Genomic DNA, 22,600 nt, shown 5'->3' with positions numbered 1-22,600 from the left:
TTTTTTTTGTAGTGAAGGAGAAGAGGCAGAAGTAACTGTAAGACATTTGAACTATTAGAGAAACACACATCAGACACAGATTATTATTGTTCATCTGTCTAAAACACCTTTTTTGAGGGGATCTTTAACTTTATGTGAAATATACCAGGCGCACCTCCCCCACCACAGGAACCTGCTCAGTCAGGGAATGTAGGACATCTTTCATTCGGTGCTCTATTCTCTTCTATTCTAATCTACTCTGTTCTATGGTGTTCTCTAAGCACGCCCCCTTATGCAAGCAGCCCTCCATTGGCTTTAGTCATCCGAGGGGGAAGTGGGTAGTGCTAGTGGATTTTCATGGGAGAGGGGTGGGGAGGAGGGGGGGGGGAAACTGCACAAATCCAGTCTTTAAAAAAAAAAATGCACGTTAGTAAACATGTAGAGATCTCGACAGGTGTGATGAATGCTAAACCACAGCTGCTGCTGCTGCGCGCGAGGGATCGACGGGTGTAAAAAAAAATAAACATAAAAAAAGGTGACGCGGGTCTCTTTGTTTTTATTTTTACGCAGTAGCCGACCTCACATCTGGTTCAGCGGGCGATGGCAGCCGCCGCATCCCCAAGATCGGTGATATAACATCGGCTGGAGAGTTCAGGGAGAGCCGGAGAGAGGTAGGGTGGATGGGTGGGGGTGAGATACTCAGCTCGTGTCCACTCCTGCTTTCAACCTAATTCAGCTAATTCAGAAGTTAAAGCATTAGCTTCCTGTCCTGTAAGTTTAAAGTCGTAATAATGTCGTAATAATTTTAAGGAGGGATTTGTATGAATGTGCTCCAGAGTATCGAGCCTCAGTTTTGCCAGTTGCCTAATCGTGGCCCAGATGCTCTTACAGGCTCGAGCTGGTTAAATCAAAAACATGTAGCTGTAGAGTTTCATTTACAAACAATGGAAAACAACATTATACACAAATAACACATTTTATGATCCAGTTTTTCACTTTCTTTTTTTGTTTTTTAATGGACCATAGTTTCCAAAATGTTATTGTTACTGCTTTATTCTAAAATGTTTAATGTAATTATTGATTTAATATGTGATTTTATTGTGTTGTGTCATTGTTCATGTCCAGCAGGTGATGGATCCGAGCCTTCCTTGTTTTCTCCTTTTCATCTTTGTGATTGGCTGTGTCAAATGCTCCCTTGATAGCCACCACCACCACAATGGCACCCGCCACTTTGAATACTGTGTGCTCGGAGCCGGTCCTGCGGGGCTGCAGATGGGACATTTCCTTTCCAAGGCCAAAAGAGAATACATCATCTTGGAGAGGAACTCGGGACCGGGCAGCTTCTTTAACAAGTAAGAAACTTTGTGAAAGCATTTCCTGTTGGTACTGGAAAATCGTATTTGTCTGTCTTAAATCACCTTTTGACGCTTTCCGTCTCTGCTCTGTTTGTGTGTGTGTGTGTGTGTGTGTGTCCAGGTATCCCAGGCACAGGAAGCTCATTAGCATCAACAAGATCTACACAGGAAGGCAGAACCGAGAGTTCAACCTGCGCCACGACTGGAACTCGCTGCTGAGCGATAAACCTGACCTCCTGTTCAAGCGAGTGAGCAGCGAGTTCTACCCGCCGGCCGACGCCTTCCCGCTCTACCTGTCCATGTTTGTGAAGGAGCTCGGGCTGAGGGTCCGGTACGGTGTGGACGTCGGACGGATCAGGGCAACGCAGTCGGCCACCGGCGTGAGCTACGTCCTGACTGACCAGCATGCGTCAGACTACACGTGCAGGTATTTTGCATCATACAAAACCTGAGAGATGAACATTTTTACATCGGTCTGGACTGTAGATCGCCTCGTATTGTACTTCTGTCCTCTCTCCCTTCAGCGTCCTGCTGGTGGCCACAGGTTTGTGGGTTCCTCAGAAGGTGGAGTTTGTCGGTTCTGAGCTGGTCGAGGGCTACGAGTCCATCTCCACCAACCCTGAGGACTACAAGGATCAGGCCGTGCTTATTCTGGGAAAGGGGAACTCTGCCTTTGAAACGGCCCAGAGCATCTTGGGAAAAGCCAGTCGGGTGCACATGCTCAGCTCCAGCCCCGTTCGACTGGCTTGGCAAACGCATTATGTAGGAGATCTCAGGTACGGCTGAAGGTGCAGGGATTTCTTCTTGCTACATAGCTGACGTTAGAGTTCAGCGTCAAACTTCATTGCCTGTCTCCAGCGGTGGAAATGAACGCCAATGTTAGCCTTTGTCGCTAACCAGCTAGTTACTTTTCCGATAGCGACTCCCTGTAGCCTCCAATCTGACCTGACGATGCCGTATCGTAACCTCTCGTCTTCTAAACACAACCGTGTTCGGCAGCAGAGAAAACTTACAAAAAGCCCCTTTAAATTTGATGTTTTTTGATATAATTAATTATATAAACATGGATATTTACAATATTTTGTATACACTTTTTTAATCATAATTTACCCTCTGTCAACTGCAGATGTACCCAAGAGGATACAAGTACCCCTGTTTGGGAATTGGTGTTCTGTGCTGGAGTTAGCATTTTTAACATGAACTGACCCTGAACTGTCTCTGTGTTTCAGAGCTGTGAATAATGAGTTACTGGACACGTACCAGCTGAAGTCCCTCGATGGATTGGTGGAGGCGCGCCTGGAGAAAATAGTTATCGCTCGGCGAAAGGAGCAAGTCGGGAGGAAACCAGGTGTGAAGAAGAGAGAGAAGAAGGGAAAGTTGTACCTGACTTTAAAGAAGTACAAACAGAACCAGGACAAGAGGAAGAACAGTTCTGAAGTGACTGGAGAAGAACTGCCGGGGTATCACATCGACAACTTCTCCACGCGAAACCCTTACGACCGCGTGATCCGATGCCTCGGATTCCGATTCAACTTCAGCATATTCGACAGGTAGAGATTTCTGTAACGTGTCCGTGTCCATGCATTCATGACAAATAATGCACTGCGTTGTTTACAAATGACAAATTCCCTTACCTTGTATCATGTTACTATATATATATATATATATTTATATATATATATTAAAAAAAGCTGTTTTATTTCCATAATGTTCACCTTTCTTTAAAAACATCTCCCTAGCTCTGCCTGCCCACCAAACAGTGACAATGCAAAAGGGAGGTTGCCGGGGGTGACGGCGTGGTATGAAGGGAAGAACACCCCCGGTTTGTTTGTGCTGGGGACCGCAGCTCACTCCAGAGACTACCGCTCGTCCGCCGGCGGCTTCATCCACGGATTCCGTTACACAGGTGAAAGTCCCGACATTATTGCAGCAAAGCTTGTTTAATCCTGTTCGCAGCAACTGTCACGTCCTCACGGTCGGCGTGAGCGCTGAACCGCACGTGCAGCTCTTTTTACACCAGTTTTACACACGATCAAGGAGTCATTTGATAAAACTGCATGGATTCTCTGCCACAGCTCGAGCTGTACATCGTGTACTTGAACGCCGTTACCACAGCAACCCGTGGCCATCGACAAAGCTGTCGACAACGCAGCTGCTGTCCTGGATTCTGAAGCGGGTTGGCGAGGCCTCTGGGCCGTACCAAATGTTTGAAGTGCTTGGGGATGTCGTACTCCTTCGAGGGTGAGCAGATGTTATTTTGATATCACCAGCTATGATTATTTGTTCATGACCCAAGTCACATGTCCTGATGAGGGTCACGGTGACAAGAAAGAACTGCTGCTGCTCTCAGCTGCTTCCTGGTGAACATCACTGAATGGATGTGGCCGCTGGCTGAGAGGCATTAGATGTTGAAACTGGCTCATTTAAATTAGTGCGAAAGAGCAGTGGCTGGATGCCAAGGAAGCAAAGAAGTGTCGTCTGTGAAGTATTTCATTTTCAGAAATAAGTTTTTCATTACTTTACCTTAACTGACGGATAATGTTGTGATTGCAGCAGCTGGTTATTCGTCCTATAAGTATCACTCCCTGTATGAGCGCATTTCACAGAAGGCTCTTCATCACCTGACCTTTTTCAAAATAAACAAAACCAACCGTTGATTCTTTTTTATGCTCGTCATGTTTCGGTCCTGTCCTCTCTCTCTGTCACTCTCAGCTCTCACTGTGAATACGTGGAAGAGTTTCCGATCCAGGCCTTGCCTCAGTTCTCGTCTCTCTCGGGCCGCGAGGTGTCCAGCCACGGACTGGTAGTTGTAGTCATGCAGTATGGGAAGAAGAAGATAGACTATCTGGGGCGTAACAGGGCAGAAACAGACTGGACCAGAGCTTGGAAATCCAACTTTCTGCACCCTGTTTTATACTACTATGACACACTTCCTACTGGTGAGTACTACCATTAAAAAGCTAAATGTACTTCTTAGAAATAGAACCACTGCAGTTTTGACTGAGAACAAACTCAGAATGAAAGTTAATGTAAAGTTTTTTTTATCCCAGAGGAGGAAATGAAGCTCCGTCCCCATGGCTGGCCTCTACCAAGACCCAAGGCAATTCATCACATGGTTGAGGACTTCCTCACAGAGTGGGAGGGTCCCATATCTCACATCCAGCCACTGCGGCGCTTCCTGGAGCGCTGTGTCCAGACTGACCTCAGATCCTTCTATGCAGGTAGAGCAGCACCTCACAGCTGGTTATAATTGCAGGAAATGAAACCTGAAACCTGTAAGCACGTTGCACTCCTAAGCCCAGACTGAGTGATGTCACTGATTGTACAGCAGGTGGTGCAGTGACCCAATCCCGTGTTTCTTCTTTGTCTTTTTTTTAGAATCATGTTTCCATTCATCCCTTACCCACCGCAAGCCGCCGCTGTTCTGTCAGCAAGGATACTTGAAGCGGCAGGGTGTCGCTCCCAAGAGTCGGCTGCGGCAGCACGTTCACGACCCTGGATTGATGCCCACTGAGCAGGATGCAGACACATCGGGGGCTGACCCAGCGTTCCCCAACTACCTGGCCCAAGCTGGAGCCTCCATGTCTTCAGGACTGAGACTTGACTTATGATTGTTTTTACTTAAAGGGACTGTTTGGGTTTTTTTTTTGACGTGGGGTTGTGTGAGGCACTCATGAATAGTCGGTTCATCAACCTGCAGTGGATTCTGTTCAGCACGCTCCCAGTTAGGAGATCAGACCGGGAGCACCGGCAGAATACAGTGCACTTGTGCTTGGTTGAAAAAAAATGTAGTGCCAAAGGAAAGTGCTGTTTTCACGGGAAGATAAACCGCTGAAAATATTCTACATGAAGCGTACATTTAAACGGATATTGGATTGTCTCGGTGAATGTTTTTAAAAGTGTCTAAAACATGTTTTAGACATTGCTCTTCTAGTCTGCCAGTGCTCCCGGTCTCATCTCCTAACCGGGAGCGCGCTGATCAGGCTCAAACAACCCCACGTCAAAAAACTCAAACTATCCCTTAAAGCGTGTTAAAGCTATGCCTATGATGCTGTTAAGGTCCCTCATACTTGCTACCTCCAGCGCCCATAATCATTCCCTCCATAAGACCATATATTTTTGACTGAATACCATCCTACAGATCCGTGGTCCCCAACCTTATTAGCTTCTCTTCTTGCAGCCCTCTCATCACCAATTGCAGATTTCTACCACTTGACTATTTCAACCAAAGAGTGATTTTTTTTTCCTTGTTTTATTTTAATAATGTTTAAGAGTCCTGAAGAAGTAAAATTATGCAGTTATTCACTAGAAATAAAAAGGAGAAATTAGGGGACAGTCTGATAAAATAAGTATTACTGTGTGAGGCACCTTGTCCCTTATTAGTATTCCTCACAAAATATTTATATACATTATAATGTGCCATTTTCATATCATGGAAATTTAGATTATATGAAGCTATATAGGTGGAGGGTGGGTGTTACAGAATGATTATGCATTATACATTTTACATGGTACCTGAATAAACATTTAAAAAATAAATACAAAGTTTGTCTTTTTTTTTTTAAATTCTAATAAAAAATATTTTGTGCATTATTACTCATTTACACAGTGCGCATGCGCAAAGCCTTTCAATGGGGGTCCAGCGCGGGGACGGTTTGATTGGCTGCTTGGCTGCGTTGATCCTATTGGACCGGAACAAATGAACAACAGAGAATCTGATTGGTCGTCAGTGCGCTGGGGAACGGTCGGCTGTGCAATGCGCGTGTTTTTTACTACCTTTATCCGATGAGATGGAAAACGTGAAATAGGGGACATTTTGGTGCCGTGAAGAAAAAGCATCTTCCACTGTTTAAATACTTATAGGTTTTAATGGGGGAGTGTCTGTGTTGACGCGCCGTGCAATGGCCCCCGCCGTTGCTGACGCAGTAGATGCCGTAACCAAAGTTGACTCCTGATATTTATGACGGCTATATTTCCTTTTTGCCTCGACAGGAGTAAGGACCGTATGTGACGAGTGTTGCAGAAACACAGCCTCCATATGTCACGATAAAGTATGGACGGGTGGAGCCCTATCGATGCAGCAGCGTCGGATAATGACCGATCCAGCTCCGAGGGGGAGTACATGGTGGAGCCCGGACCCGAAGATGAAACCCGGGAGGCGGCGGCAGCGGAGGCGGCGGCGGCGGCGGCGGACAGAGAGCAGCGGCGGGGTAACGTGGAGGGGATAGAGGACGGGGGTACCGCTGCTGTCGGGTTTGGGATAAGTGGCACTGGTGAGGGCAAAGTGGTGTTGGGTCGAGTCGGACAGAGAGACGACAAAGAACTCAGGTACCTGCACTTGTTGTGGGAGCCCGGGCGAGCAGAGCTCGGCGGCGCCGGTAGCGTGGCGAGCAAGCTGGGGAAGATGACGGGGAGCCGGGCCAGGCGGCACCACAGAGCCGTGCGGAACCAGGGTCCTATCGGTAAAGATATTTACGGTAAGGGGCAGTCAGGTTGTCTGTTAATTTGATAATAAACAAGCTGAGTGCATGTGTAGTGTGAGTGTGTAGAGAGAGCAATGTGTTGACTACATTTGTAAGACTAAGTTGTATCAGCATTTAAGCAAAGTCTCATGATAAAATCTCACTAGATATCTAGTCTCATCTCTTCATATCAGCATCATACAAATTTCCTATTCAAACATAAAGTAACCCTCATCAGCAGTATGCAGTTGCATTATATGACAATTACACAGCCCCCTTTGAAAAGTGTAAAGCCAGTGCTGTCCTCTTGTTTGTTTCCCCGATGCCACACAGAATCACCTCATTCACCCAATCATAAATCCACATTTACATACTTCTCAATTTGAATGTCTTATCTCCACAGCTGTGAAGAGACTGAGGGAGGCAGCGAACAGCAATGATATCGACACAGGTAGGAGAAGTGAGGTTGGTACCATGAAATACCTTCTTTTTTAAAGCGGTGTGGGAGAAGGATGCGTTTTTTGCTAATAAAGTTGTGTTCCCTCAGTTCGAAAGCTCCTGCAAGAGGACATAGACCCCTGTGCAGCAGATGACAAGGGAAGGACAGCTCTTCATTTCTCTTCCTGCAACGGCAATGAGAGCATTGGTAGGTCGGGGACAGTTATTAGGTTGCCGTAACAGTATCATAGGAAATCACATATAATGCTGCAGCACAGCTGGAAACCCCCAATTCTAAATTGTGTCGTCGAACAATACACTGAACAACTGTGCTGCTTTGTAGCTTATCCCACAGATGAATTTATCAATTTCTTAATCGAATTAATTTGTCAATTTATTAGTCAAATCTTATTTTCATATGTCTATAGTGCAATTGTTGCTGAGCCACGGCGCTGACCCCAACCAGCGAGACAGTCTGGGAAATACCCCCCTCCATCTGGGTAAGAGAACAATCACCATGACCCGTAAAACCCACAGCACGGCGGTCAATAATGCATATGACTGTGGTTTCACTCTGACACACAAACTGTGCAGCTCTTTCAGGCTCACACCTGTGAAAGTATACAGATACGCTGTAGAAAGACATAAAGCAAAAAATATAAGTGATGATTCTGCATGTAACAAGTGGTTTGAAAAAGTTCCGTTAATGTATATTGTGCACATTTCACCCTGTGTTTCCACAGCGGCCTGTACTAACCATGTGCCTGTAATCACCACATTGCTGAGAGGAGGTAAGACCACTGCTGAAGTGTTGAATTCTTTATGTATACATATTACTCAGTTTCCCATTGAAGCAGAGCTCTTTGTAAATTAGCTGAAAATAAATGGAATAAAATCAACTTTTAACACTATATAAGGGACAATTTTCAATTATCTGTTGCCATGAAGGAGCGTGTGTAAGGCGTAATGCATAAAGGTGGGTGGTTCATGGACTTAGAGGGGTTGTAAAGGCTTGCTGTTCCCAAAGATTCAACATGTTTTTACAATTTACTCAGTCTGGACAGAAGTTTTTTTGCATGTGTATACATTTTGAACTAATTAAATTTGAGCCTCAGTACATGTGACTGTGACTGACATAAGTAAGCAATAGGGGTCATATTGTAAGTACAATAATGCACTTTAAACTGTTGTAATATGGGAAAATCATGGACTAGGTGGAGGTGGAGACAGCCACTGTGCCCAGCAGACAAAGTGCTTTCAGTAAACCACGGCCAGTCGCTAAATATCAAACTCTTTCTCCATTAAACCTCTTTTTGCTCATGTGAATATTTTTAATTTAAGGAACTCTGTGGAGTTTATATTTGCATTGAGTGTTTTCCACCAAAAATTGATTGCATACCCATATCCTTGACGTCTAACAAATGGGTGGAGTGCATTTCCCCTATCATCAAACCTTTGCCAAGCCATTGTGTTTTTGTTTTTTTTGTTTTTTTTGTTTTGGATTTTTCCATCCATGTTACGAGCTTGCAGTCTTGTTCTTCCTTGCCTTTGCTGGCATGTTATTGTACTTCTTTTTGTGCATCAGCGTTATAATGTGTATTGGGTCAATTGTGTGCTCAATACAAACAAAACCGGGACTCGCTCATTAAAACATGACTCCTTATATCTGCTCATGGTCAAAAACTCTAAATGGTACCTTTTTAACTGTAAGTTATAAAGATGTAACACAATTAGTGTCTTGTAGATTAATATAAGCTACCATGAGCACTGATTGAGAAGGATGACTATACTGTTCACCAGTAATATATTTTTGATGTCCCAGTATATGATTCAATTGACACTTGCCAGCCAATCAGAAACAATATTTTATAAGTTATGTGTAGCACTATAGTTCAGTTGTAGGACAGTAAGCACATAACCCTGCTATACTTTCAAAATGTATGTATAAATATACAAAATATAACCATGTTGCTGCAAATAGGTCTCAACAAATTAGTGATGTCAGATTAATGACAACACCAATCTTTTTAATCAGAGCTAATAAACTTTTAAAGATTAAAAAGTATTTGTCAATTAGAATTGAGTGTCTATCACAACAGTTTAATAAGCATCTGTAATGTGTAAGCATTTGTGTTCCTGTTATTTCTGTGAAGGAGCCCGTGTGGACGCCCTCGACCGAGCAGGCAGGACGCCGCTGCATCTAGCGCGCTCGAAGCTCAACATTCTGCAGGAGGGAGATTCACGCAGCTTAGAAACCCTGAGAGGGGAAGTCACACAGGTGAGAGAACGCATTAAACTTAACCGGTGTAATGAGATCAGAGCTTGATGTTTTGGTACAGATGGTGTAGATCATGATGGCTTCTATCTTACTTCCCTTTACAGATTATTCAAATGCTGAGGGAATACCTGAACTTAATGGGACAGAGTGAAGCTAAAGAGCGGCTGGAACACATTTCCACACAGCTGCAGCACACACGCACCAAAGAGCAGGTGAGGCCGACACACTCAGATTCACATGCATAAACACCAAGATTTATGGTGTAATTAAACTGAGATGTGTATGTTCTTCAATTTGCAGGTATGATGATTTATTATCTGTTTGTTTTTCACCAACATATCCATGTTTGCTTTGTTGTTGTTTTTTTTCCCTAGGTGGATGAGGTGACTGATTTATTGGCCAGTTTTACATCACTCAGTCTACAGAAACAGAATTTGGGGGATAGGTAGAAGATAAAGTGTATAGAGAGCTGAAGTCCTGCTCCTTTCCAAGCAAGCCTCTGCTCCACTAGCATCCAGACAAGCAAACTGGAACCATGATGCTGTGGTTTTCTGTCCATATGTCAAAACAAATGTTCTGCTACAGTACTACTGTGCTGGACAGTAACATTTCAACTCCTCATTTTAACCAAGATAAGACTGATTATTTTGTTAGCATTCGAGTACAGCTCTGGTAAGATTTCGATGTGTGTGCACTAATATGCTAACAATGCTAACAAAATTATTGTTGTCTTGGTTAAATTGAAAAGATGCTAAGGTTTTTGTGTGGCCATTGCTGTTGTGTAGTAGATAAGCATTCATCTGAAGGACAGAAAAAGAGTATTGCATGTCAGCCTTTCGAAAGAAAGATAAAAGAAACCCCAAATGGTAAAATACATTGATAACAGGAAGCTAGGGGAAAAGAAGCTAACCCAGTGCAGTGGGACCTCGGCTCTCTACTGTGTGTGTAAGTGTGTAAGTGAGTGATGTGTGTATGAGTGAGTCATCGCTGTGTTTGTGCGCTGACATGTTCTCTTGTTGCCTGCCATTGTTAGCCAAGCTCTATGATCATTATGAAATGTATTTCTCATGAAATGGTTTCACAGTCTTCACTGTTGTAATTTTTGATTTCTTATCAGCAACACCTTTGGATCACAATGCCTTTTCTCTTGTACTGCATGTTACGTTTGTATGTCAACTGTATTGTAAAAACTGATTTGGCTGTTGTTGTAAATGGTTGTGCGAATCAATAAATCAATATCTTTGGCTATATTCATGAAATATTGTCTTTCATACAATGTGATAAAGACTGGTATATGCATCTGGATTTCAGTTGTATTATACTATACTTATTTCAATATCAACATTTTAAATGAGAGCGCTCTTTGTAATTGCCATTGTGAATAGTAGGATACATTGAATTACAGCTTTAGCGAATGTGTTGCTAATATGGCTACTTTACCTCACGCTGATTGGTTGCATTACCCAAGCCCCTCCCCTACACGGACACGTATTGTTTCGCCGATAAAAGATGGCGACCGGACCCGCGTAAATTGGAGATCTCATAGAGGTAGTAAAATTGAATAAACACATTATTTCCTCACCTCCCGGTGTTTGTAAACTACACATGCTATCATCTCAGGGAAGAAGAAGACATAAGCAGAGTTGAACGCATGTCTGCCACTGTGTTTTTGTCCACTTGAGGCGACCGCGGCCTAACTGTGGGTGAAAGCCTCGGGCTTTCTTTAGCCGCTCTCGCCGGCCAGCTGAGGACTCGCTCGGCGGGACGGATTCGAGTGCTGGAAATGTTGGGAATGGGGAGCTAAGGAGTCAAAGTGAATGGAGAGGGGGTGTGTTTGTGTATCTTTACAAAAGTAGGCGGGAATTTGTTTAGCTATCATTTTTGTACTCTTTTGTAGGCGACAGACCTCATCATTAACGTGATATTACGCAAATGGCATTTTCCTCAAGTTCTCCAGTGTTGTTTGGACGGCTCAGTGTAGTAGTACTAACCAGGAATAGCTGCAGCAACCAAATAGCAATGTAGGTGTAGTTACCTTTGTTGATGTCTAGGTAACGTTAAAAGATGTTGTGAAGTTTTCCACTTTGTTACCCTAAACTGCTGTTATTCTTTATTTTGGGGCAGAATCGATGCTATTATTACTACTGCACCAATATTCAATACCTTAACTTTCTTTTGATTGTTTTTTTCTCTGTGTTCACTTAACAGGTCATTATCCTGCCTTTTTGTTGTCAGTGACATCCTGTGACAAGTAAACGTGTTGAAAAAGGAGGAACCATGGCTTTTGAGGAGATCAAGAGCAAAGGAGGAATGGGTAATGTCTTCTTGTAATGTTGTTTTGCGGTGTTCCTATTGCACAGGCTTATGAAACATATGCACTTCTGTTTGTATGCTAGTTTGCGTTATGAAGGGAGAACATGTCAAGAAGTGTAACGAGACTCATCATATAGGCTGTTAAACATTGCACATGTGTCGCAGAGAATCAAGTTTTTACCCTAGAGGTAAGGATTATAATATGGATGTCTTATATTTTAGATGTGGGGATGGATGGAGACAGGGGCCTTGTAGCTGGTCGCAGCCAGAGAGAGAAGAGGAGGTCGTACAAGGATCTGCTAAGAGAAGAGGAGGAGATTGCTGCTCAGGTCCGAAAGTCTTCTAAGAAACGACCCAAGGTAAGTTATCTCTCTGCAATAACTTGATTTAATAGTTTAATATCACAGAAATCTTTTTAGATATTACAGTGCTATTGGACATTTTAATATTTTGAAAAATGTATTTGAATTGGTAAGTAACTGTGTCATTTCCCATCAGGATTCAGAACTGTTCATGCTGGGAGGGGACTCACACAAAAAGAAGAAAAAAAATAGCGATGACTACTATTACAGAGGTGAGATGTTGATATATGGTAATAATCTTTTAATTCACAAAAATTGACTCTTAACTGCATTTTTTAATTTGTTCTTTCTCTTCCGTGTGCCAGACCATGATGGTTCAGGCCCACCCCCCCACAAGAAAAAGCACAAGTCTGCAGACCGCTCCCCACCTCTGTCTTCCCCGTCATCTTCCCACCCGACAGATACAGCGATGGGCCTCCTGCAGGCCATCACCTCTCCCCTGGCCACAGGTTCGGACCCCAGCCCCCACTTACACAAAAAACCCTCCTACCCCTCCTTCTCCTCACACTCCTCCAAGGACCGTAAACGTGAGGGCAGCAGTGGCAGTGGAAGCAAAGGGAGCCACTCCTTCTCTCACTCCCGTCCTGTCTCTTCCTCGTCATCTTCCTCCAAGAAGCACTCTTCCTCCTCAAAGTCATCTCTGTTCCACGGCGGAGCTCCCAAAGAGGAGCCTTTGACGTTACGCGAGGCCGACGGGCTGAAGATGAAGCTCATCATGTCGCCAGAGAAAGAGGAAGGAGAGACCTTCCCGTTCACGCCACACTCATCCAAAGGAGGTGCGAAGAAAGAGAAGGATAGAGACAGGATGCAGCTCTCCAAGTCACCCAAGAAGAAGCTACAGCAGAATCGAGATCCACTGCCTGTAGTGGGCAAAGAGGTGGAGGTGGAAGGTGAGAAACCTAAATGATGCTCCAGGAGATGCAAGTTATGTTATTTTTTAGTCAGTAACAGTTGTCATCCAAATATACCTGGTTACATATAGTCTATGATCTAGATGTGTCTCCACTTGTAGGAATTAATACTTGGAACTCGATGCTTTGTCTTGTTTGTTAATACATGTGCTCTGTGTTGCTTTGCTGTCTGTTAAAACAGGTCATTATGGAGGTGGAATGGGAGATGATAGTTCTTCATCTGGGGGTGAGCTGGAGGCGGGAGAGCTAGTTATAGACGATTCGTACACACACCTGTCAAAAAAGAAAAAGAAGAGCAAGAAAAGCAAGAAGAAAAAGGACAAGGAGAAAGACAGAGATAAGGATAAAAGTGGGAAGGACAAGAAGCACAGCAAAGGATTTGGAGGTGAGTTTATTCATTTCTATTACCGTCATGTCCAATTAGCCACAAGAGCGCCTCTCCACTGGTCGTACACAGAAGGACCAGCACATCAAGCCCCTTGTCTGTCTAGCTGTAGCTCCCATGGCCATGGTGCTTAGACGCAATGTGAAGTGATAGACAGAGCAACCATTGATATGACTGACACGAGGAAACCCTCTGCTCAGTATTTGTGCACTTTAGGTTCTTTGTGGGTCACTTTCAACTGACAGTAGTCAGTAGTTGTCAGTAGTTGTGCAGATGGCAGTGCAAGAGGCTTCTAGGGGCCCAGTATAATTGTGCCAAACATTAAAAACATTTTGCCTTTTTGAAATGATTTCTTTTAACATGAACACCTTAAAGAAATCATAACATGTATAAAAACTTGAATGGATGTGTGAGGCCTTCAACACAGTTTGTTAGGTTTGATAAAATCTGTGGATCAGGAAGGGAAGTCATTTTACTTTATTATACTGTATTATTATTATTATTATTATTATTATTATTATACTATTATACTAACTGCACTTCACTACTTCAGCTCTAATGATAGTATCATTGGTATAATATTGTGATAATATTGTTTACAGTGATATTTTTTGGCTAGAATAAATTTAGCCTGAAAATTTGACACTGGCACATTTGTAGAAAGCTTTGAAGATTGCAAGTGTAACTGTGGTGTAATGCTTTTTCTGAACCAAGCTGAATTAAGTATTGTGTAAACTGTGAAACAGAAACGAGCAGTATAAAGATATAACATTTTCAGTTTTGTTCAGAGTTTATACATTTTCAGCTTCTCTAACCTTTAACCCTTGACCCCTGTCATAACCTTCGTATGACTTTCTTCAGACTCGTCGAGGGGCCACAGCCACTCCCATCCCACTGTCACTCATAGCGCTGTTGGTCCGATGTACGCCATGGGCACACCCATCCCTCCACACCACCATCAAGGCAGTGATGGAGTGACAGAGAAGAAGAAGAAGAAAGAGGAGAAAGATCGGGAGAAGCACGAGAAAGATAAAGATAAGGTAAATATATTTCTTTTAGGGTTGACAGTCTGTTTTCGAAAGTAGAGAAAATGATTGTATTTGTTGAGTCATTAGCAATAAAAATCTCATCAACAACCCAGTACAGCTGTTTTTCTTTCTTACTTTATTGTTTCTTTTCCTTGTCCTCATTCAGCCCAAGAAGAAGAACACAACAGCATATCAGGTGTTCTGTAAGGAGTACAGGGTCAACATAAATGCAGAACAGCCAGGACTGGGTGGGTCAAATACTGACGTACAGAATAACTCTCTTGTAAATACAGTCGTTGGCAGATTGTCCTCTTAAGTATTACTAAAAGAAACTGTGTTAACAATATGTTTGTTTGTCTAATCTTCAGTCTTTGGTGAGCTAAGCAAAAAGTTGGCAGAGGTGTGGAAGGCGATGCCTGAGAAAGACAAACTAGTAAGTTTTTTTTTCCCTTATTTGTATTTAATATTGGAGAAAGCGTTTGGGGAAAAGTTGAATGTGTAATGGAATATCACTCTTAGGCTTGCAGCTGTGGCGTTGCACTGAGCGTGCCGTGTTTTCTGTGTGTTCTTTCTGTGCAGGTTTGGAGGCAGAAAGCTCAGTATCTGCAGCACAAACAGAACAAAGCTGAGGCCACAACAATCAAACACAAGAGCTCCAGTGAGAGCAAAAGCAAAGGTATTTTAAAGAGACAGGGCTCCACACTAACTTTCTCACTGGTAGCACATGATTTGGTTGCATCTTCATGAAGGAGGCTTTGAGACCTCCTCTTCTTTAATTAAGTTAAACAAAATTTATATCACTAGATTTGTAATGAGGCACAATTTACTGGGAGATTTAAGAAATACTAGTGTGATATGGCCCCGGCCCATTTTAACCCCTTTGAAGTTGAATTTGATGATCATTTCGTTCTCCCCCTGAAAAGAAGTGGGGAAGACCTCAGTCTGTCGGGCGATGCATCGGTCCTGGCAGGTTTTGTGCTTAATTGCAGGAGTTTAAGTTGGTACCAAGTTTAGAGTTGTTTGCAATTTCTTACACTCTGCACACAACGTAGCTTTGTACAGCATCATACTCTGTCTCTGTGTGTCCCCGTCTGCACCTGCATTCTGATGAAAGTGCAGGTAGTCAGACCGACTGAGCCAGTGAAGGAAGAAGAAACTACTTTCAACTACAACGCAGTACATGCGAGGCTCCTAAACAGCCTAATGAATAACGATCATGCACTTGAATCTCTCTGGAGCCCTGAGAGATTAATAAGAAAACTGTATTATCTCAGTATCCTCAACTCTCATTACTGTTGTCTAAAATTTGTCTTTTGTCATAAAAGTTGTTGCAACAGGAACAGGGATGGTGTCGCCGAACAGAGCTCCCGCCACTATGTCTCTGTCCCCTGCACGAGTCCCAGATGTTGATCCCATCGATGCAGCAGCCCATCTGCAGCTACTAGGAGAGTCCCTGTCTCTGATCGGGCATCGACTACAGGAAACAGAGGTAAGTCTCCACATGCATGTGTGCACACACGTTGCAGTGATTCTTTTAATCTATATCTATATCTAATATCTAAAATAGACAACAACATTTTTGGTTATAAGTCTGACATTGAGATGTTTGATCTATGCAGTGGAGTAAGTGAATCATGTGGGTGATGCTTCTTTGTGTTAGGGGATGGTTGCCGTGTCCGGGAGTCTGTCTGTCCTTCTCGACTCCATCTTGTGCGCTCTGGGGCCGCTGACCTGTCTCACAGCACAGATACCACAGTTAAATGGATGCCCTCGAAACGTCCTGGTATAGTATTGACATCGTTACTTTGGGGTGGTGTCAGCTTCCTTCTTCACTTTCACTTTCACTACATCCAGGAGATGCAGACTTGGCAATGATCGTGTACGCCTCTGTTGCAGCACTCTAACACAGCTCTCTCTTCTTACATCAGTCAAATACATTGGACAACATCGCCTACATCATGCCTGGCCTGTGAGTAAAGGATGATAATCAGTCTGGAGTCGGCAGATTTGACTGGATTGGTTCCTGTACAGGAGTGACCCTCGGACTTTAATTTAAGCCACTGCTTGGCATCTGAAAACTTGGATCTTTCTAGTGTCAACATGTTTTTAAAGTGTATTTTTTTAAAAACCTCATTCTCTTAATTTTCTAATTGTCATACTTTTTAAACAAAACATTTTACTGAACGGGCTAATCCTTCTTGGCATGTCAGCTTAGTTTTACTGTTACTGTACAGTGTGTTGTATGAATGGGTGTGTGCCTGCAACGAATGTAAGTGTGCATCAGTTTCGCTGTTAAGGGGGTGTGGTTGGTCGGTGTCCTGTACACGTCTTGGTATATTGGATTTTTTTACTGAAATGTACAGGAATAGTTAAGTTCTCTTTTGCTCATCATCAACATAAGATAATGTATTTAACACCTGCTTATTTTTTTTTTCTTTTACCATGTAAAAAGTACTGTCATGCCTTCATGTTTTATAGATTTGATATTTTACTGTGGATACAGCATTTACACTTTGACTGTACCGTAGTGATAGAAAACGCCTTTGGGGTGCAGCCTTGTGTTAATCAAGAGCTGTTCGAGCAATTCACTGTCAGAGCTTCAGATTTAACAAAATGGCAACATTAAAATAATGATCTGTTCAGCCATGATGCAGCTTCTGCTATTTTTATTAGATGATGGACCACTCACATTGGTCCACACTGAGATATTTCAACAAGCTTCTGGATGGATAACCATGACATTTTGTTTCTGGAGCCCAGAGGATGAAGCCCGCTAACTCTGGCGATGCTTTGACTTTTCCTCTTGTGCCACCAGGACGTTCACATTTTTAGTTTTTCTGGTTGCTGTGAAATTTGTTTTCAAAATTTCATGCACATTTGGTGCCAGTTAGCAAACACTGACATTGCAACACACCCAACTGAGATGGTGAACAGTGTAGCTACTTAACATCAGCATGTTAGCATTGCCATTATGAGCCAGTTAGCATGCGGATGTAAACTAGCTCCAAAAGCACTGCTATGCTAACAGAGCTACTAGCATGGACCCATCTTCTGTTATCAGTTAGATATATAGATACTTCATTAAATGCACTTCTTCATTTTAATTACAATAACCAATAGATTAGGTACAGCTGGGTAACAGACAAAACGATAAAGTAAAATTGAAAATATATGTTGAAATATGCAAAAAAAAAGTAATAATAAGTAGGAGGGGTGAAAATCTAGGCTGTTGTAAATTTAAGCCTCTAAATTGTGATCTAAAAAAAAATGGGTTTAAGTGATTAAAAAAACCTATGTACTCATTTTTACACCGGACCCTGCTCGGTCCTCGGGCCTCAGGTTGAGAAACCGTGCCTCAGCCGCCACAACAGATGGAGCTGTGTTCACCTCTGGAGAAGTGGTGAGTCCAGGACCAGAGGCGGGTCTGACTCAGGCTGCAGGAACTAGGAAGTGTTTCTCATCCCTGATTCAACACTAACCACCGGCAGCGAACAGGAGGAAGAAATGTCCGCGTCTGCTTCACAGTCAGGTAAGTCACACGACTCATGTGTAGATGACTTGTGTTTCACGAACCGTGTCTGAGAGACACCAACAAGGAGAGAAGTCAGTAGGCGCGGCTTCCCGCTGCGTGTTTTCGGGTAATCGTGCGGTTTGTCGGCAGCTGCAAAGGGCGCTGTCACTTCTGAGGAAATTTTATTTTTTTAAAAGCGGTTCTGGCTTCTACGGACTGATGACATGATATCATATCAAACAGCACGCAGAATGAACAGATAGGCTTTTACTTTTACATGCACGCACGAGGAGGTTATAGGAGTTCAAGTAATTTTATCTTTATGCATTTGAGAAAAACTTGTGTAGCTTCTCTCTCAATGTGCAGTCAGTGTGACATATAAACAAAGAGAAAATGACATTTTCTTTCATCCCCCCCCCCCACTGCTGTGTATCTTGGCCCTGTTCCTCCGGATAAGCAGAGCTGAGGCTGGTGGTGCTGGGCCGGGCCGGGGCAGGAAAGAGACCAGCAGTCAACACCATCCTGGGCCTGCAAGACTCCGAGCAGGGCACAGACGCCCATGAGTGTAGTAAACACAGAGGAGAGGTCGCAGGCAGACAGGTGAGTGAAATACACACAGAAAATACACTCACAGTAGTACATATAAGGCCAGTAAGGCAAGGGTAATAAAGACGCATATCAGAGGCTTTACACAAAACATGTCTGGATCATTATTATCAATATCACATTGTGGCTTTTACAGGATTTTAATCTCTCCTGGGCAGTGACCACATCTCTGATGAACAAGTTTATAAGCAGCAGCAGCAGCATCTTTATCTGGAATGACATCAATTGACAACCACAGTTAGAAAAAGGCACCTTAAATTTAAAGTTTTTTTTGGATGCAAAATCAAATCCAGTTGCAAACATTATGGCCAAACTAAAGTTATAATCCTTAAGACCTCAGTTGTGGTCGGTTCGGGAACACTTGTAGTTACTGGAGGAAACTCTAAGAATAGAAACATGCTTCTCCGTCAGCCAATAAAGAGACCATGATGAAGGACTGAATGTGTCGTTGGAATTTGTTGTAGCTATAATTGTACCAATGCAAACATTGTCCTGCTCATAAAACCTGGAACCAGCTGTTTTGGATTATTTCATTATGTGACATTCATTCAGCTCAGTGTAACCCTTGTCCAGACCATTTGAATCCAGTGCAGGGATGGCTGGACACTATATAGGAGAGGCAGCTAATGGGTATAAATACATGGAGTGGCTGCAACAGGAGAAATACAGCCATAGATTGTATTGAAGATGTTAAAAAAATTATAACTTAAATAGAGGAATGCAATACTCAAATCCTGACACAGGTCATTAAACTCCAAAAAGTCTGAAATTAAAATAAAGGAAAATAATGTCTTATGTTAACTGTAAATTTATTGTAGGTATTAAATTTGTGTTTTAGATTGGTGGGAAAAAAACTAATAACTAGCTAATAACACAATAATAATGATGGTGTTTAATGTCACTTTATTAACAGACACAAATTTAAAAAATAAAATAAACAATCATTGTGCAAAGTGATGAGGGCTAAAAGATCTGCACTACTAAACATTAAGAACATGTTATTTTTTTATATCTCTGATTATCTAAAAATTAATCTGAAATTCTGTAGTAGGATTTAGAAAATGTTTAGCAGTAATAGGAAGTAATAATTATTTCTACATGCAAAATTAGTGGTGTAGTCCTGCTGCTGCAGGTGTTCACATCTGAATTTTCTGCCTCTATTTTAAAACATCGTTTACAGGAGAGCAACAACAAAAGTCTGAGTAAAAGAAATCATTTCGACATGGTTTGGTCTTAATTTTAATTTATTGAGATCTTAAAAAGCATTAATTTTTTAAACAGGCCTGTTGTGGGTACATATAATATATATATATTTATACATCTGCATATTTGGGTACATACATGATACATGGCACCACATATCTGCATTCACAAATATTTACTGTCCAGCTTTCCATGGATTACTGTCACCTCCAGTGTAATCTATTCAAATCCTACTTGTCCTATCTTCTATTTGCTTACAGTAACACATCAGTCACATCAAACACTGTTCAACCTTGATGTTATGCTTCTGCCGCCTCTGTGTAGGTGGTGGTTGTCACCAGTCCAGCCTGGTTCGGCTCCGACTGCGACCCAGAGGAAAGGAGAAAACACATCTCCTCCTTCATCGCTTTATCCAGCCCGGGGCCACATGCCTTCCTGCTGTGTGTCCCTGTGAACCAGCCCGCTGACGGAGAGGCCAAGGCGCTGGCTGCCCTGACGACGCTGTTCGGCCCCTCTGCAGTCACCGGAAACACCATCATACTCTTCACCCACACGGAGGAGCTGGAGGAGGACGAGCGGCTGGAAGAATACCTCGTCACTTGGCGCAAAGACCTCCAGGAGCTGGTGGAAAAATGCGGTGAGCGCTACCACACCCTGGAAACCCGCGGTGGGGAACCGGAGGAGAGGAAAGCTGTGGAGGAGCTGCTGGAGAAGGTTGAGCAGGTAGTGACGGAGACACGACACTTGAGCTGCCCTTTGTACCGAGAGGCCGAGGAGAGAGTGAGAGAGAGGCAGGTAGAGATAGCGAGAGAGAGAAGAGCAGAGGAGCTGAACGACCAGGTGTCTCCCACAGACTCACAACCAGAGGAAAATGTTACGGAAGAGGAGATGGAAGCGGTCCGGGAAGAGGCAGAGAGGAGCGTGGGAGACCTCGACGTGGATATAGATAGTATTTTCCCCCCTGCCGCTGTCTCAGCCTCCTCCCCCGCTCCCTCTTCTCTGTGGGAGAAGCTGACGAGCTGGGTGAGGTGGCTGACTACACTGGTGAGGAGGGAGGCCTTGTTCGGAGCCCTGGTCGGCCTGTTCGTGGGAGGGCCGTTTGGGGGTATGGTGGGGGCCACTGTGGGATCAGTGGCTACCGAGGTGGGGAGAAGGAAAACGCAGAAAACTAAATAAGAGATAATCTCAAATTTTAATATATTACACATTAAGTTGCACCTTAAAGTCACTTCACTGTGTTCAGCAAACCGGCGTGTTATTAAGCTAGGGGCTCACCAGCTAGCACTTATAAGGATAGTATTTATGCCTGACCTCTACACTAATAATTACCACTCTGTATTAGCTGATTACTTTGTTAATGGTAAACAAATTGTGCTTAATGGACCAGTAATAACCCACTGATAGGAACAATGTTTGGGTTGCCAGGTTTGAAAAATCCCTTTGGCTGGTGTTCATCTTCCTCTGGTATAATTTGCTCTGTGTTATCAGTTAGCTTCTTGATCCCTCAACCTCCTCAGCCACTAGTTATTAATACAAGCTACAAGTCATAAATGTAAATGATTAAATTCTCTCCAGCTACAGTAATAATTAAGTCTGGGAATGCAAATGTTGTTAAACCTGTCGTAAGTATTTTCTTCGGCCACTTGGGGGCTTTAAACAAAACATTGACACGTCACCTTTTTAAGTTTATATGGCGAACTTGTTAGCAAACGCTTGCTAATTTAAACATCCAGCAGCATTAGCATTTATTTAGAGTCGTGTTTCTGGTGACCATAATGAATGTAAAGCCCAATATTGACTTTTTGATATTTCTTTGTCTTCTGTTTGGCGCTGGGCAGACAGTGCACAGTCGGTTTTCAGAGGTTTTTCCCCTGAAAACAGCTGCCTTCAGGTGCACACACATAGGCCGTAAAGATGGACGTAGCCTCCGTGACGTCACCTGTAGGTTCTGAAGAGCGTTTTTGAAGCTCAGAGTGGGCTGCCCCGCCGTCGCCATCTTGGCAGTGTTTGACTCCGCCCCTAACTCCCGGCCAATCCACACAGGGCAAAGACTTTGGGCCTCTGTGGAGCTGAGACGTCGGTGCATGCCGGTTTGTGGTAAGCATGCGCTCACCCACCTGTCACTCAAAGTCGCCACACCCTCAATTATACGTAACTTTAAATTTAAACTGGTGAATTATATAAAAATTCACCCCCGTACTTTTACCACAAAGAGGGAAATTAGCTTTTTTTTTTTTTTTTTTTACCAAAACTGTTTTTTTGTACCAGGCTTTTCTGCACTTCTCTGTTGGCTTCAGGAGAGCTGTGAGGGGGAACTACAACATTAAAGTTGCCGTGAAAAACAAAACAAAACAAAACAAAGTGTTTAAAGACGTTAAGCTGAGTCACGTCACAATTATCATTTATTAATGCAGCTTTAACTAAAAATTGAAGTGTCGTAATGTTGGAAGAAACACAACAGCCGAATAGATTCATCACTACCTGGCGGCCGATCTGTGTTCTCACAAGTGGCTTATTATTGATCCATAAAGAAATGATACATTATTTTATTAACCGTTAAAGTGATTAGTTACAACTGTCACACACTTTTTATGAAGGGGTTAGAGCAGATGTTTAAAAACACTCAAAGAGGCAATACTCAGAAACATCCACAAGGGGGAGACATTGACTATAATATTGGAGATGTTTAAATGCTTGAGGTGAACTGAGAGATACTTATTTCCTGCTTATCAAGCAAATAAAAGCTGCTGCTTTAAGAACATTTCACTG

At 43.1% G+C, this 22,600-nt stretch overlaps 4 protein-coding genes across 6 annotated transcripts; all 4 read left to right on the top strand.

Moving 5' to 3' along the window:
- Window positions 1–389: 389 nt before the first annotated feature.
- Window positions 390–5,181, top strand: foxred2 (FAD dependent oxidoreductase domain containing 2). Of its 3 annotated transcripts, none has more exons than XM_022767447.1 (10): window positions 390–650; window positions 1,108–1,331; window positions 1,456–1,761; window positions 1,859–2,110; window positions 2,564–2,884; window positions 3,074–3,240; window positions 3,410–3,575; window positions 4,047–4,273; window positions 4,385–4,555; window positions 4,713–5,181. In XM_022767447.1, the coding sequence occupies exons 2-10, from the start codon at window positions 1,111–1,113 to the stop codon at window positions 4,943–4,945; spliced, it is 2,064 nt and encodes a 687-aa protein (XP_022623168.1). In that variant the 5' UTR covers window positions 390–650; window positions 1,108–1,110; the 3' UTR covers window positions 4,946–5,181. The 3 variants fall into 3 exon arrangements, with proteins under 3 accessions (XP_022623168.1, XP_022623169.1, XP_022623170.1); XM_022767448.1 differs by having other exon boundaries at window positions 1,105–1,331; XM_022767449.1 differs by lacking the exon at window positions 390–650 and adding an exon at window positions 676–750.
- Window positions 5,182–6,072: 891 nt separating this feature from the next.
- ankrd54 (ankyrin repeat domain 54) lies at window positions 6,073–10,762 on the top strand. Its single transcript, XM_022767467.1, has 8 exons — window positions 6,073–6,811; window positions 7,200–7,247; window positions 7,344–7,442; window positions 7,663–7,734; window positions 7,978–8,025; window positions 9,388–9,512; window positions 9,617–9,724; window positions 9,887–10,762. Exons 1-8 carry the CDS (start codon window positions 6,388–6,390, stop codon window positions 9,959–9,961), a joined length of 999 nt encoding a protein of 332 aa, XP_022623188.1. The 5' UTR covers window positions 6,073–6,387; the 3' UTR covers window positions 9,962–10,762.
- Window positions 10,763–11,000: 238 nt separating this feature from the next.
- hmgxb4 (HMG-box containing 4) lies at window positions 11,001–17,146 on the top strand. Its single transcript, XM_022767452.1, has 13 exons — window positions 11,001–11,060; window positions 11,721–11,826; window positions 12,048–12,184; window positions 12,324–12,399; window positions 12,493–13,077; window positions 13,280–13,483; window positions 14,345–14,523; window positions 14,678–14,759; window positions 14,880–14,944; window positions 15,091–15,187; window positions 15,837–16,000; window positions 16,172–16,294; window positions 16,440–17,146. Exons 2-13 carry the CDS (start codon window positions 11,790–11,792, stop codon window positions 16,482–16,484), a joined length of 1,794 nt encoding a protein of 597 aa, XP_022623173.1. The 5' UTR covers window positions 11,001–11,060; window positions 11,721–11,789; the 3' UTR covers window positions 16,485–17,146.
- An 840-nt stretch (window positions 17,147–17,986) lies between these two features.
- On the top strand, window positions 17,987–21,383 carry LOC111238066 (GTPase IMAP family member 4-like). Its single transcript, XM_022767466.1, has 3 exons — window positions 17,987–18,040; window positions 18,483–18,622; window positions 20,156–21,383. The coding sequence occupies exons 1-3, from the start codon at window positions 18,016–18,018 to the stop codon at window positions 21,005–21,007; spliced, it is 1,017 nt and encodes a 338-aa protein (XP_022623187.1). The 5' UTR covers window positions 17,987–18,015; the 3' UTR covers window positions 21,008–21,383.
- Window positions 21,384–22,600: the final 1,217 nt, after the last annotated feature.

This window comes from Seriola dumerili, unplaced genomic scaffold (genome assembly GCF_002260705.1).
Source record: "Seriola dumerili isolate Sdu_G_001 unplaced genomic scaffold, Sdu_1.0 BDQW01001191.1, whole genome shotgun sequence".
Classification (NCBI taxonomy): Eukaryota; Metazoa; Chordata; class Actinopteri; order Carangiformes; family Carangidae; genus Seriola; species Seriola dumerili.
This window is presented reverse-complemented; position numbering and strand designations above follow the sequence as displayed.

Excerpts from the sequence above, each read along its gene's own strand:
- foxred2 (XM_022767447.1), top strand. The coding sequence starts at position 1,111 with ATGGATCCGAGCCTTCCTTGTTTTCTCCTTTTCATCTTTGTGATTGGC. Across the intron at positions 2,111-2,563 it reads CATTATGTAGGAGATCTCAG|AGCTGTGAATAATGAGTTAC; the intron begins GTACGGCTGAAG and ends TCTGTGTTTCAG. Across the intron at positions 2,885-3,073 it reads AACTTCAGCATATTCGACAG|CTCTGCCTGCCCACCAAACA; the intron begins GTAGAGATTTCT and ends ACATCTCCCTAG.
- ankrd54 (XM_022767467.1), top strand. The coding sequence starts at position 6,388 with ATGGACGGGTGGAGCCCTATCGATGCAGCAGCGTCGGATAATGACCGA. Across the intron at positions 8,026-9,387 it reads CACCACATTGCTGAGAGGAG|GAGCCCGTGTGGACGCCCTC; the intron begins GTAAGACCACTG and ends ATTTCTGTGAAG. Across the intron at positions 9,725-9,886 it reads ACACACGCACCAAAGAGCAG|GTGGATGAGGTGACTGATTT; the intron begins GTGAGGCCGACA and ends TTTTTTCCCTAG.
- hmgxb4 (XM_022767452.1), top strand. The coding sequence starts at position 11,790 with ATGGCTTTTGAGGAGATCAAGAGCAAAGGAGGAATGG. Across the intron at positions 13,484-14,344 it reads GCACAGCAAAGGATTTGGAG|ACTCGTCGAGGGGCCACAGC; the intron begins GTGAGTTTATTC and ends GACTTTCTTCAG. Across the intron at positions 16,295-16,439 it reads GATGCCCTCGAAACGTCCTG|TCAAATACATTGGACAACAT; the intron begins GTATAGTATTGA and ends TTCTTACATCAG.
- LOC111238066 (XM_022767466.1), top strand. The coding sequence starts at position 18,016 with ATGTCCGCGTCTGCTTCACAGTCAG. Across the intron at positions 18,041-18,482 it reads CGCGTCTGCTTCACAGTCAG|AGCTGAGGCTGGTGGTGCTG; the intron begins GTAAGTCACACG and ends CCGGATAAGCAG. Across the intron at positions 18,623-20,155 it reads GAGAGGTCGCAGGCAGACAG|GTGGTGGTTGTCACCAGTCC; the intron begins GTGAGTGAAATA and ends GCCTCTGTGTAG.